At 39.1% G+C, this 15,338-nt stretch overlaps 1 protein-coding gene across 3 annotated transcripts in view; it reads right to left on the reverse strand.

The window, feature by feature from the left end:
- The window catches only part of UFM1 (ubiquitin fold modifier 1), a 70,421-nt gene that overhangs the window by 23,903 nt on the left and 31,180 nt on the right, over positions 1-15,338 (reverse strand). Inside the window, exon 6 of one of the 3 annotated variants that reach the window (XM_075139739.1) lies at positions 1,391-1,504. The exons of 1 other annotated variant lie outside the window; for it this stretch is intronic. In XM_075139739.1, the coding sequence (XP_074995840.1) occupies positions 1,407-1,504 (98 nt within the window). In that variant the 3' untranslated portion in view covers positions 1,391-1,406. Of the gene's footprint in view, positions 1-1,390; positions 1,505-12,170; positions 14,834-15,338 lie in introns of those variants that run through there. One more of the 3 variants, XM_075139738.1, reaches the window with a different exon arrangement.

Here is a 15,338-nt window from a genome sequence, read left to right on the forward strand (position 1 = left end):
TAAACTATCTTTAAGCTCAGATTGTGTAACTTTCAGAATTTATCTATGCAATGTCAGGAAAAAGATGCCACCCCTCTCCCTGTCAGAGAAAATTATTATTTTTTAATAAAATCTATCCACTTATTTCATATAAATGCATTCAGCTTAATGTTAGAAACACCAGAAGTACAACAACAGATCAGTCCAGAATTCTGTCTCAGGTCAGGTATCCAAACCTACTTCTGAGAAAAAGTCCCCTTAAATGTTAGTAAATCAGATATGGTTTTGTGCTGGACTAAAAAAGGATGAATCATATAGGAATGACAAAGGCCATATTACATTGCTTTTCCAGAAGTCATTAAAAGTACCACATTGCTTTGGTTTTTTCCCAAGGAAATAGTGTATGTGCAGTCATGCTATGTAACTGTCTACTGGTCTCCAACCAATAATTCCCGAAATTGTTGGCTAATTTCAGCCAAATTTGAGCACTATGAAGGGTGGTATGGGGCATAGAGTTCACATGTTTCATGAGATAAACAGAGGAGTAGAAGACAAAGACTTTGCTTGCTGAAGAAAGCCTGCAAGTGTCAGATCAGCTACGTTATTAGACATCAGATACCTCAGGAAAGAGACCTTGCGACTCACACAGTGCCAGGAGTAGGTTTGCTTGGAATTTGTGTTTAATTGGGTATTGTCTATTACAACCCAGGTCACAAAAACTCAGGAAACCAAGCTTCAGTCTCCCTGCCCAGAGGACTTTTTTTTCCCCTCTGTATCTGTCCTCCTTTGAAGATGCACACTTTCTTACACATTTTAGAAGCCCAGGCCTTTGTAACTAAGGTTTTCTAAATATACAATTATAATGGAAAATCTGTGTTTGCAAGGTTCAAAACTGGTCTCACCTCATTGGTTTTTTTGCAAACAGATTATATTCCTTTGGCAGATAATTGTATACCAACAGATTTAAGACTGAAGACCTGTACTTGATTTAGTTATCTCTGTATAAAGCTGTGCAATGAGTTGTTAACAGTGGCAAATGGCTTATTAGTTACTTCATGCAGGTGAGTGAGAGGTTATTACTTGCCCAGATGTTTGTGCACATTTCCTTAAAATTTTCATCAAAAAAATATAAAAGAATAACTGCTGTAGCTCTTATGCAAAGATCTCTGTTCCAGAGCAAGGCTGCAGTGGGATTATGTGGCAGAAGGAATCTCTAGAGACACTGTGACTGACTCACACTAGCAGTGGCTGAAAAGACTGCATATTTCCCTCTGAATGCAAGAATTTAATTCAGATTAATAAGAAATGTAGATGCATTTTTTTGGGAGAATTTCTATGCAAGCAGAGATACTGTCTCAATACAGCTGTCAAAGTTTTAAATTTTATTATCTGTGCAGCATTTTACCGACAACAGAAATCCCCCCAAATCAGTTCTTTTCCTCTCTGTTACTTATTCCTGCCTCCAAAATGTCTTTTGAAGGTAATGCCCATTCTTCTCTCTCTGCCTTTAATGTTGCATCCTTATCTGGGAACATAAGCCTTTCTTCAGATATTTTAAATTGTTTGTCCTGAGAATAGAATCACCCCCAAACACACTGCCCAAACAAGTAGCTGTAACTTTAGTAGCAGTAACTTAAATAATTTTATTATTTCCAGTTCATTTTAGACATATTGAGGTCAGTTCTTATTGATCATGTGCTTTGCAGACATTCTTGCATTCAATAGGGATATGAACAAAGTTAAATTCATCATCATCCTGAAAATGTATTAAGTGATTCTGACATTTATGTGAGGAAAGTTGTCCCTTTTCTGCAGTAAAACCTTTAGGACCGATTTAAATATTATCATAAAGGAAAGTAGAAACCATAGAAATCATAGAATCATTTAGGTTGGAAAAGACCTTTAAGATCAACGAGTCCAACCATAAACCTAACACTGCCAAGTCCACCACTAAACCATGTCCCTAAACGCCACATCTACACCTCTTTTAAATAACTCCAGGGATGGTGACTCAACCACTTCCCTGGGCAGCCTGTTGCAGTGTTTGATAACCCTTTTGGTGAAGAAATTTTTCCTAATGTCCAATCTAAAGCTCCCCTGGCGCAACTTGAGGCCATTTCCTCTTGTCCTATCGCTAGTTACTTGGGAGAAGAGACCAACCCCCACCTCGCTACAACCTCCTTTCAGGTAGCTGTAAAGAGCACCTGATAAGGTCTCCCCTGAGAGTAATTTCAGTTCAATGTTCTTGCCTGGGTTTTTCAGCCACTCACTTCTTCCCCTACTAGTGAAACCAAATAGCTTTAAGCTTTAAAAGATGGGGACAACCGGAAAAAAACCCCAGATATCAGAACATGTCAGAGCAGAGGCCTTGGAATATAAGCCGCATTTAGACTTGTAGCAAAGTGCAGATGTGGAGAGGGGAGTCAATGTGGCTTCTAAGCCACTTCGACACCTTATTAAACCTCAGCTGTTAAATGTCTCAGGGTAATCTTTGACGCTCGATCCTGCTTCTTCCTAATACAGTTTAGCTGGTGGTAGAGTCCTATATAGGTCTATCTACACCAATTACTTGTTAATCAATTAAGCTTCACATTTGTCCCATCCAGACCTTTTTACTGTGAATCAGCCCCCTTCCAAATGCAGGAAGGATTTTGGCATTAGTAATTCTCTGCCCCCTTCTACCTGCCAGCAGATCTCCCATGCGGAAGCAGAGGGATAAAATATGGACAAATACATATCACACATTGCAAGAAAACAAAGAGAGATTAACTATGTACAAGTACATATCACACACATCTTTGTGTAAGAAAACAAATGCACAGGAGGAAAAAAAAATGTAAAGAGCCTGTAATGTTCTGGCAGAGCAGTGATTCACCACTGGGAAACTGTGCTACTTGCAGGAATCCTCACCCACTGGAAGCAAGAGGCAGACCAGCGTGGTGGGAAGCTCAGGAGGGCTTGGGGAGGGAAGCACAATGGGCAGGCACTGGCTCGCTGCTTGGATATGTCCCAAGCGCTGCACTAAGAAAAGTGGGAGGAAGGAAGGGGGAAAACCATCTCCCCTCCTGACCGGCTTAGGTGTGAACAGCCAGGCTACCAGCAATGCTGCAATGGACCTGCTTCCACTGCTGCTGTGATTGCTGCCTGGAGGCTGGAAATCAAACATTGCAATCGATTTTTAGGCCAGCTTGAGACCTTTGCCTGCAAGGATATGGCATTTTAAGGAAGGATGTGAAGTCTGACAGAAAGTCAGGCTACCTGGATTTATGTAACCTATAAATTATAGCAGTTTCCTTCATGCATGGCCTGGGATCTTGTCTCCAAAATGCCTCTCTTCCTCATCCAGTCTGTGTCTCCATGACATTTTGTAAGCCATATATGAGTATGAGACCTTTGAAAGTTTCTCGTGCAGCTGTCTCCTATAATGTCTAGTAATTCTTGTCCTCAGCTAAACAGATACCATAAATACTGCTTTAATCCTTTTACTCAGAAACGGTGAAAATACCACCTTTTACCCTACTTATGATTGGGAATAGAGACCTCATCCAAGATCTGCAAAGCTCTGCAGTTTCAGTTCACAGAAATTTATGACACAATTTCCTTTTATTTCAAACTGTATGGATATGTAGACAGGAATCTTAGAACATTCAAAATTTCAAAGTAAAACTCAGCTTCACGTATGTCCCTTTTAAACCCATTTAAAACCCCTGTTTAAATCTCCACCTTTTACTTTAAAAAGCAGGAGAGTAGTCTAAAAAAATAAACAAAGTTTTGACATAACAAAAACTTTATACATGTGCTTAACTATACAGAGAGCATTTAATCTCAATTTCAGTGGAATGCACCGTGGTGTGTAAAGATATACATAAATCTGCAGGCCTGGGGGTTGTTTAAATTTCAGCTTTGTAGGAAAACCGTAAAATAGGTAATTTCTATGAGTCACAAACTTTTTGAAGCTCTTTTCAGATGAAGGGAGTGGGTTTTGTGTGTGTATATGGGGGGGAGCTCTGTAAAGAACAGGTAGAATTATTATTACCAATATGCTTGTAGGAGGCAGGGTCAATTATCTTTGGGGTATACAGGGGTTTTATTTTCCTTACCCCTGCTAACACCACTTGCTGCAGTGTCTGGTCACGTAATGGCAGAGAAGTTGCATCGTTACAGAGCCGTCACATGCTTTTCATAGCTTGCAGACCTGGCAAACCAGTGTGGGTCATTGCAAGTAGTTTGTTCCTTGACCCAGAATCATATGGAAGTGCAGTTTTTCATATGATGTTCGTTTAAGAGAAATGCCCAAAAGCTATTTTTATCGGTTGAAGACAAATTTGATCTGAATGTGAACTGGAATGTTAACGCCAAGTACCTTTCAATTTTTGTGAGGATCTGGATTTGATGTCATTTGGGGCATTGACATGAGACAAATTTGTCAAAGGCTTGTAAGGCTCAACCCAGTTTAAGAATACCTAAAACTGTGCTATTAAAATTAAACATGGACTGTTTAGCAAGCTTGTCCTTTCTTTAATAAATGCAGGCCACTGACTTCTTAGGGGCAACCTCTCTCAGCATATATCAAGCAATAGCTTGCTTCAGGACTCCTTTTTTTACTCCTTCTCTGTACTTGGCCTGTTTTCAAGTGCCTGGACCTCTCCCTCTCAGGCTCCACTGTCAGATATCTCTGATTACTGCCAGAAACTTGTGGCTCACTTTATTTTAACAAGGTAATTTTATTTTGCAGTCACTGATGTTTTTCTTGACCTTTCCTTCTTTCCTTAGGATGGATTAACATGTTGCTCTACAAAAAAAAGAGTGAATGGAAGATGGATACAAGTAACTGTAAAGTGTGTAATGCGTCATATGATTTATTCAGCACGGTGCACATTCAAAATTAATTATACCTAACAAACAACTAAGGCTAAGGGGTTCATGTGTGGGACTGAAGCTAACAGATATAAAAGCAATGGTTTCTCAATGACCTGAAATTTTAGTACAATAACTTATTTGAGAGTAAGACCTAACCCCACCACAAGGAACAAAGTTGAATGCCATTAATTTGAAGAAATTATGCCTTTGGCTGCTTTTTCTGGAACGTTTTTGTCAGAGTGCCATTATATCACTATTTTCTTTCTGAAGTGGGCCTGCATTTATTTTTATCTGCTATTCATGTGGGGTTTATATGGAAAGATTCAATATGAACTGATTGACATCATTAAGCCCCTTTTGTATATAGGATACCAGTACATCCTGAATATTTGTGATTGAAAGTACTCACTATCCTGAACAAAATTCAGTTAATAATTTATGTGGGTGTACACAATGATTCCAATTAGCTACATTGGACTTTTCTAAATCCAGCCTACAAGTCATGAATGTAGTGTTTTACATGACATATAGGAAGGATGGGCCAAAAACATTACTACCGCAAGTGAAATAACACGTTTCTTCAGAGCTGCAAGCAGTTCTAACAGACTCGGTAAGATTTAAAGATGTATCTATCTCAGCAATGGTTAATTTGTGTGCTGTTTGCTAAAGACCACTGTAAAATAGTGAAGAGAAATACTTCTTAAAGTAGGCAGCCTAAACTGTTATACTGCTGGACTGAGAAAAGCCAGCTGTACCTACTTTGTAAACTATAGTGACTTAGACTACATGAGACCAACCAACAAGATTTAAGTTAATACAAAGATAGCATTCTTTGCTTACAGGCTGTGACAAGCACCCCTGGCTCCTAGATTCACAGTCCACTCTCCAGCTTGCGTAGGTTAGTGGAGCCAACGAAGTCAGCAGAGGTTGCTGAAGACCTGATGTTTTGTCTCCAGCCAACTTGACCTACAGCTGACAAGCCTGGGAAATTTTACCCACCTGCAACACTGTAAATTCATGGCATGAAATAGAGCACAATAAACCCAAAACAAATGGAGAGAGAAAAGTTGGGGGTGAATTTAAATATTTGAGCCCAGATAATACCTTATATATATCTTAAATATGTGTCTCAGCTGAACGCTAGATGCATCTGTGCTCTGCTTCGATGTTCCTATGAGGCTACAAGTCTGTTCAGAACTGCCCCATCTAAGCACCTCAGTCCTAGCTCACTTTCAAACCAAACCCTCCTTGTTTATTTAATGTCTTAATCCACCAGATGATTTCCAAAGACTCTTTACATGGAGAGACAGGATCAAGGTCTGGAGTGAAAATGGCAGCAGACTCTTTTTCTTTTAAAACTGATGGAAGACATAAAACTCATCATTTATATCACAGCCCTGACCCAAGCAGTGGGATACTTGAGATGAAATCATAATTTAATTCATAAATTCACAACTATCCTTTTGAACTTCAAAATAAATGAAAGGTAGCTTGAGTTGCACCCTAATGGCTTAGCACTCACCTGGGAGAGAAAAGCACCAGATTTTGTTTTTCTGATCACTTCATATATTACAAATTATAGCACAACCACATTATTAAAAAACAGAGAATAAGTGGTAAGTTCCATGCTCACAAGTTTGTACATGTGCTTGAACTAAGAGGAAAAACCAAAACCAACCAAACAAAAAAGCCTCAACCAGCAATGTTCTTGAACTTCCATTTACCAGAGGTTTAACCAAATGGGAAACAAACACCCTGTCCTGTGAGGACAGACTGTATTCCCCCAAAGAATTGCCCACTCATTTGGACAACACAGAGGAGATGATCCAGTCTGCATGAGTACTAAAGAGAGGGACCCCTTTTTCTCTCTTTGTCTCTTACTAAAACCGTGTCCTAAGATCATGTAAAATTCCTGCATGTCACCATATGAAAACAGAGGCTTCATACTAAGTAGAGTCTATTGTCTTAGCAGCTGAAACTGCAGAACAAAAAAACCCCAACCCCCACATCAAAAGGACAAGATTAGAATCACAAAGCCGAGTATTCAAAAGCAGGGAAGTGACAGAATGAAGACTGCCAGAATTTTCTTTTTAATGATTTTGTAAGTATATGACTGCATAGTATCGAAAGGTCACCAGCCTTCATTTCTTGCACAAGAGTGAATAGTTACTATAGTCAAATCAGTGAGTAGTTATGCTTATTTTCTTCTTATTTTTGTGTAGATAGCTCCATGTCCTAATACATTATGAAAACTTCAGAGCAGTAAGAGGTAATACTAACCTCAGTTTTATGGCTCTGGAACTAAGGTATGAAGACAATGAGATGCAATGTTTTCACTAATTTTGAATGATAATTTGGAAATAATTAGAAGCTCATTTTCAGAGCATATGAGCTTGTACGACACATTATATATGCGACATGATTTCATTTGCAGTTGCCATTGACTTACTCTATCTGAAATCAGACTCACAGAGTTAGTGTCTCACATTAGATATACAGAAAATTAGAAACATGCAGTTTGTAGTTTTCCATTAAAAGTTTAGGTGAAATGACTTGCCCAGAACTTCTCGTGCACATTATGGAAAAGCCAGGGATGATACCACATTTCAAGGGTAGCACCAGGAAGGCCTGGTTAATGCTGGGAGTAATTAAGCTAGAGGATGAATCCTTTGGAGATTTAACTACTAAAATCAGTTTCTCTTAATCAGGTATGAACTGTGATTTTCAAACACCCAGTTGGGCAAAAAAATAATCTTCATGAACGACATATATCAAAGTTTTCTGGTCACATTTTCATTTTATGCACATAATGTGTGAATTTATGTTAATTATACACAGAAAAAGCTGCATCCAACAGAAAAGATTGGCCAAAAATTTTCTTTTTTCTTAAGGAGGGAAACTCCTTTCCCATTACTTTTCTAATACTGAAAGTAACCTATAAAATAATGTGTTTTGTTACATAAAGTAGAAATGGCCTTTCTCTTTATTTTTTTTTTTTTTAATGACTGTGTTGCATTTACTAATTCCCATCTCAAGATAGGAAGCTGGAATCCTTCGTGACAAAGCACACGTGAGAGATACAGAAAGAAAATGCGCACTGAACTGGACACTTCTGGCCTCCTTATGTTGTTCCCATTTTATACTGTTGCAGCTGCACTTGATTTCAATATGGAGCTGTTCCATGCTGACATATATGCAAGTAAGAGGAGAACTGGGCTCCTTCTCCATGGTTTCATTCTGTGCTGCCAGAAAATAATGGATGTGAACATCAGAAGCACATTAACTGTAAAAGTCAGTTTACCGAGAAAATATTAAATAATTTAAAAATCAAGACTTCTTTTGTCACAACAAAACAGCTGCTAGTGTAGTCAGATCACTCACGCAGGCCTGATGGAGTGCATGTGCTATCTGGTAACGGTAAACGTATTATTAATGAATACAACTTGCCTGAGTACATAATAGCTGTCACCTTATATTTAATCTGTGTCATCGGTAGACAGAAACACACACTGCTTTTGAAACAGCTAATTCAGGTTAGCTATCACTATGGAAAACTGTAGTCAAGGCAAAAGAAAATCAATTTTACCTCCATGTTGATAAACGTAGTAAAGCTTAAACTCTTCCCTGTTATGCTCCCACAGCTCCTTGACCAGCCAGTGATGCAGAACTACCCAGTGTGCTAGTTTCATCTCCAGACTAATGGTAATTCAAAAGCACCTGCTACATATCTTGGTTTAGCTCAAAGAAATGATCTTTTGTCTTGGTCCTGAAAGAACATCAGGAAATCATGTATATGTTGACTGAATTCCTGACACATCACATTTTCTTCCAACGCGCTGAAGTTTCCCTAAAGGCATCTCATTCTAGTCCTGGTGGGAACGTGCCTTGTTAGCAACAAAGATCTTAGATGTTTACCGTGTAGATGACTATATCTGAGCTAGTCACTACAAAGTCCTTCTATAATTAAGGAAAATAAAAATGCGCTTCCATAAGTGTCAATTTTTTCCTCCACTGACAAAGGTAACCTAGGGAAAATAACTCAGATGTTATATGTTGTAGATGGCTGAAGTTAGAGAAGATGAATCCCACCCAAGTGATGAAATTGTAAACGCTCATTTGTATCTGACAAAAGCTTTTTTTTCCAATTACCTGAAAAACACAGGAAAGGATTTACTCTGTTAATAAGGTTATCAAAGATGAGAAAAAGACCATTAAAAGTCAGCTCTAGATTTAATGAGCGTACAACTTTCTCTTATTTTCCCTACACATATGTATGGAAAATAAAATGGGCAAATTAATTTATCATTTCAACCATGAACTTCGTTCCTAATACTAAAAGAGATAATAGCATTTTATTACGCTGATGACTCCCAGTTGTTACATAATCTTGCAGACGGTGTCTACCTGGACAGTATTATGACATAAATTCAATCTTGAAAGCAGTGACGTCCTCCTTCATTTTCTCAAAATATCTGAGACTTCTGGTCATTTGGGTTTGAAGGTACAGAATATTGCCAGAACTTTCTAAAACTAAGATTTCTGTTGGTATAGCCCTGAGCTCTGACTGCAGATACACTGGTCATCAAGCTTCTCATGTACCACCTTTCTTAGTACATTCTTCTGGTGCATTCGTATAACTAAAGGTGGATACCCACAATTTAAGCACAGTGTCTATATGGGAGCACCTACTGTAATCAATGGAGATCTAGGGCAGAATTTAATTACATAAGCATAGGCATCTGGCATCATTTGAGGTGCTACAAGGTATTTTATCAAGCTTTCAGCTGCAAAAGGGCTTCTATACTCTTAAACATCTAACTCATAAAGTCAACAGAGCTCAGAAAGTGACTAAACTCATCTTAAAGTGACCTATATTTAGTGAGCTGACATGCTCCCCAGGCTGCTACAGGCACAAATATTCGACAGGGAGCTAAGCCAGATCTGGGTAATGGGTAAGAGGAGGCTGAGGTACAATCTGCAGTGGTATGGCTCACCACTGGAGCCACTAACCGTAAAGCCAAATTCCAGGCTTTCACATTAGTAGTTTTTCATTGACATCTGAGTTAGGCATATGATGCACTTAGGGCTAAGTTAAACTACCAGTGGTGTAGATGTGTAATGTAACAGCTTGTGATTTGAGTCAGTAGACAGATGAATAAATCAAAACACCTGCTGTCTCTGGCAGCCAGATACTAGCTATGTGTACCATCACTGGATAAAACGGTGATTATGTTACCAAAGTTAAGATCTTAGAACAGCGGAAAGGTTAAAAGCTTTCAGATTCCTCTGAAAAAACCCTAGTCCTCTGCTTAGCAATGAAATGATAGAACTAATGGTAAGATGAAGCAGGATAAAGTAACAAAGAAATCATATCTTGTAACATAACTATGTTTGATAGATGAAAATAAATGTATGAAAAGAAAAGCCTTACTGAATTCTGTGGATTTTTGGACTAATAACTATTAAGATTTCAGGGTTTTTTTTTCTACTAGCTGCTGTTTTGTTGCATAATATAAATAAAATCAGCTTTTAAATTCCATTCTTCTTTTTGTGTTGGCACAGAACAAAAAATAGGTTGTAGGATGTGGTGTGGAAATGCTTTGGGGAATGAGGCAAAATGATGGAAAATGAAGTTAGTTTGGTAGCAATACCTATACTATGCAGTAAAATCATTCTCTGCTTAAGAGAGACCCAGCTGTTCCATGTCTAAGATCTGAACCTTATAGATTGGTGTCACCAAAAAAAAAAAATTAAGAAGAAATGGTGACTAGAATAACTCTATAGAACTTACTTATAATTCTTCCTGTCTCATCTAGAAATATAGTCATGACAGTAACCAAGATCATACTTATTATGGACATTATGGTCTATGGAACCATAAAGGGGTCTTTCCATCTCATTTCTGATATCCTGAGAAGTACAAGGAAACCTCTGTAAGCATGTATTCACCTTAGTACCCCCAAGCCCCAGAGTGGTCGGAGGAAACAGAAATGGATTTGGCACAAAAGCAAGGATACGCGTTCCTTTGTCTCATCTTAGCATTAGTATGAAAATGCTTCTCATCTGTGGGATTTAAGCCAAGCTTTGGAAAAGGTTGCCTCTGAGCCCAGCTGAGGAGTTCTATAGCCATAGCTCATTATGAGCCACAGAGCTTTTTCTTTTTCCCATGTGCACACTGCCTCCTCTTCTGTGGTTGGTACGCTTGTATGATACTTTTATCACACTTCAGAAATATCACTTCTGCTGTCATTATCTTATTTCTGATGTTTCTATTGAACTAAAAGTATAAAATAAGGAGTCCCAAATTATATAAACTAAAGCAGAAACCAAGTAATTCTGAATCACTAGAAGTGACTGCAGAAGAAAGTCTAAATAACATTTCCTTGAAATTAGGTCTATCAGTCTATGGAACAATCTCCCAGAATAAATGATTAAAGTTTCCTCTCTTGGAACGTTTAATACCAGGTTAGGTGAAACCTCAAAATCCTGTAAAACCAATCCAACATTTGCAGAAGAATGAAACTGGTAATTTGGCAAGTCTCCTCCTCTATACAAGTAAACACTGATCCTTGGTCTAACCCTTCAATGTTGAGTGCTTCTTTTATTACTTGGATTTTACTCTGGCCACTTATATATTGCTTTTGTTTTACTTATGGCTAGATATATCCTGATTTTTTTAAAGCAGACTGTGTTGATCATCATTCACTCTTTTCCTCCAATATCTAAAGCCTTCTGCAGTTCCCATTTGCAACTGCTTGAACTTCAGTCTTCATTCTGAACAGTAAGTGGTTTCATAATCAGACTCTGACTTTTCATTTTAAGGTTTACGATAATTAATTTTAAGGGGAACTTGACTCTCCTTATTTTTTCCTCTCAGGAGTAAATAATGCAAGAACAATTATTGGTAACATGACAGCAGCTCTGACAGCTTGTTCCAAAAGGTGTGCTTTATAGCTGAATATAAGATAGTGGTTATGTACACAATTCTTACCTACTGATCTCAAAGCACTTTAAAAAGAAAATATAATTTCCATACTATGTTTTAAAATACCCACTTATTTTTCCTCTTGCTTCTAACACATTTCTGCTTCTTTAAGCAAATGTTTGTCCAATTCTGACCTCCATATCTCCTCTGATTCATAGGTAAGGAACATTTTCTTTTCTGAGGGCACAGGTATGCCTCCCAGATATTTTTGGAAAGACTCATATTAACATACATCATTGTAAAACTGCTCCAAGGAGACCATTGCACAGGATGTAGCATTTCCCCTAGATGTCCCTAGAACATCACTTTCCCCATCCTCAGCACACTTGCATTGCAGTACCTAGACAGTTTGCAACACCTTACAGGTTTACCTTTAAATTTAATTCCCAGGATTTGATCCAGAGTTACCCCACATCCCCTGAAGACACAGGAAAACACCCCCAACCTCAGGCTCCTCCAACAGCAGATGCAACCCTCTGGAAAGCCTGCAGCTCTCTCAGTTGCTCCATCCCTCTGCCTGGTACCTGAGTAAAGGAAAGCAAGAAGAGATGATGGAGAAGGGGGAAGGCAGAGCAAGGAGGGCAGAATGGCCAGTGTGGGCTAGAGGGGCCATGGCATGCAGGATGGAAAAGGGTGGGAGCTGGAGCAGGACCAGTAGAGAAAGGAGGAAGAAGAGAAGATGATGACGGAGGAGCTATGAACAGCTGTGAATAATTTCACAGGACTAGCTAACCAGGTAAATAACTCCCCTCTTCATTTGTTCTTCAATAATTACAATATGAATTGTTCCCTTCAAGGATTTTTTTCTTATTCTTTTGGCCTCCTTCTGGGAGATTCAACTGATCTATCTTGTTTTTAATTTCTGTAGTAAAGCCTAGCAGTGACACTTCTATCATTTTAGTGATTTACTAATATTATATGTGAATATAAACCGCCTGGGTGTCAATTCTCCCTACAGCTGTTTTTCAATAACACAGAATTTCTCTTCTTTTTATCATATTCTTTCAATAATAGTGAAAAATGTTTCTCTTCCATTCACTCATCTCTCACCTCTCTCCCAATATATATAAATAAATAAATCACCCTTCAAAATATAAATAGAACCTCTCAACAAAGCAGAATCCAAGAAAACCGTAATATTTTGGATAGCTTTTAAGGCCTGTAAACCATCACTTCTCACACAGAAGTGTCTTCAAATAGCTGGCTTGCACTTTCCAAGTGTTTTACTAAAAATGTGAGCTGGTACAAGAGAAGAGGTTTTAGCAACTTGCAGTGCTTAATGTTATCTGTAAAGTATTTTGAACCATCTTCAGCCCTTTCCAACCTGTCTTTCTCTTGACAAGACATGTCGAGCCAAGGCACAAGTAGAGAGAACACTTAGCAGAAACACATGGACATAAAATGCAATATTTATAAGGACCTATAAAACCTAACACAGGACCTTGGATCAAAAATAACTTTCCTGTTTCAGGCCCTCAGACCATGGAGGGGAAAACATGTACCTTGTGGTGATGTACGGTGGAGACCAGTGCCTGTTTACACCGCAGTTTCTGCTCTCCCCATCTGGAGACCTCTTCCTCTGCTGTGGTGCCATTTAAAACATGAAACACCCATTGCCTATAGCACTGAAGACCATAGGGATACCTTCTTCGCTAATAGCTGAAATAGCGTATTTTTGGCTAAAATGATTGATGTCTTGAAGAGAGGTGCATGGGCACAGCTGGGAAGGTTTTGGCAGCAGGAGGCTGCAGGGGATGGCCATGAACAGCCCTGGGCCGATCACAGCCGCTTCTAGCCAGCTCCGAAACTGCTGTGAGCAGCTTGTCACACCCCAAAACTGCAGCTGTTGCAGGAGCACAGGGTGCCTCTGCGCAAACATGTTAAAGAAAGGGCATCAGCTGCTGGGAGGAGAAGAAATGGAGGGGACACATAAGGAGCACAGAGGAGATGTGGAAAGAGACATTGTTGGGGACATGGCTGAAGGTGTGCTCATGGAAAGAGGTGCTCCGTGCCAGAGGAGGTATGGGAGTCCACTTGCTCTGAGGGGACGGTGGTTGTGGCAACACATGCCAGGCAGGGACACCCCCGAGGGGCTGCAGCCCTTGGGCAACCCACGCAAAGGTGGTGAAATTCCCAAAGAGAATGCAGCATATGGAGGAACCCATGTCAAAGCAGAGGAAAACAAATAAGAAACAAGAAGTGGCAACAGGATACTGTTATGCACATGATCCCAACCTCCTGTGCTGCCTGTCACTTCATCAAAGGGATTGAGAGGGTCTGGGTGAAACCTGCTGCAAAAATAAGGGCAGTTGAGACTGGAAAGAGGAGGGAGAAAAAGACTTGCCAGTAATTCTTGCCAGCAACAAGAGGAGAACAGGTAAGGACAGTAAAGAATGTAAAGAAAGCAGGAAAAAAATAAGTGTCACAGAACAGTTGCATTAAACTCTTGATCTTCTGTTGAAACCCCTTGTTTCTTCTTTCTTTTCTGAGGCATCACAGCATCACAGAGTGGTATTGTCCGAAGAGCAGCAAGGACTAGAAAGGACTGAAGTTTTGACTCCAGCATAAATGAGTTCTTACCTGAACATCATATCAGCTTCCATGTATGTCACTATGCAGATAGATAAACTCCAAACATATAATACTAGATACTATAGTATCAGCATGGGTGTTTGGTATACTGGATAGAACAAAACCATAAATTTCATCTCTCCCTTTTGAGATGACTTGCATGGAGGGAAGAAATAGTAACCATGGATGGGAAGATATGATGATATCCCTATTCCCAAATACTTTATTAATTCTAGAAACAAATGTCATAACAAAAAGAAGAAGAGAAAAGAAAATGGGCACCACTGACATGAGTCATTTGGGGGACTAAAACCAAATAAGGTATTAAAATTTTAGGTAAATGTTTCAATATAGTACGTGTCTTGGATGTTACATTGAGGATTGTCCAGTTCAGGTACAGCAATGAAGACAAACAGTCTGTGGAGACACACACGTAGCCTAAAAGAATAAAAACTTCTATGAGTGACATAAACCCAAGACATTTCCCAAGACCTTGGACTGTTGCAGAGGGCAAGAAATTGGGGAGCGTACGGTTGGGAATTGCGGTTGTTGCTTTGAAGCTCTAGAGCTACTGAGAGAGAGAAAAGAAGAATTCTCTGAATCTGCCGTGACTTCTAACCTGCATTTCCCTCTAACCAGATTTGCATTCCTTTTTCTTTCCTGATTGAAGAAATACATCAGGTAGAAACACATCGGTGCTGCTCCTACAAATATCACAGTACAAAAAGAACGTAGGTATGTGGCTGATTTTAGTTTTGTGATTAACTAGACTTTCTTTCCAAAGAAAATTGAAGCAGGATATTAGAAGTATGATGTTATTCCTCTAGTTTATTGCCAAGCAGTCTGTGTGCAATATAAAACCCAATTGTGTGAGGAATCATATTTCATAGAATCATAGAATCATAGAATCATTAAGGTTGGAAAAGACCTCTAAGATCATCAA

Source organism: Calonectris borealis, chromosome 1 (assembly GCF_964195595.1).
Source record: "Calonectris borealis chromosome 1, bCalBor7.hap1.2, whole genome shotgun sequence".
NCBI classification, from domain to species: domain Eukaryota; kingdom Metazoa; phylum Chordata; class Aves; order Procellariiformes; family Procellariidae; genus Calonectris; species Calonectris borealis.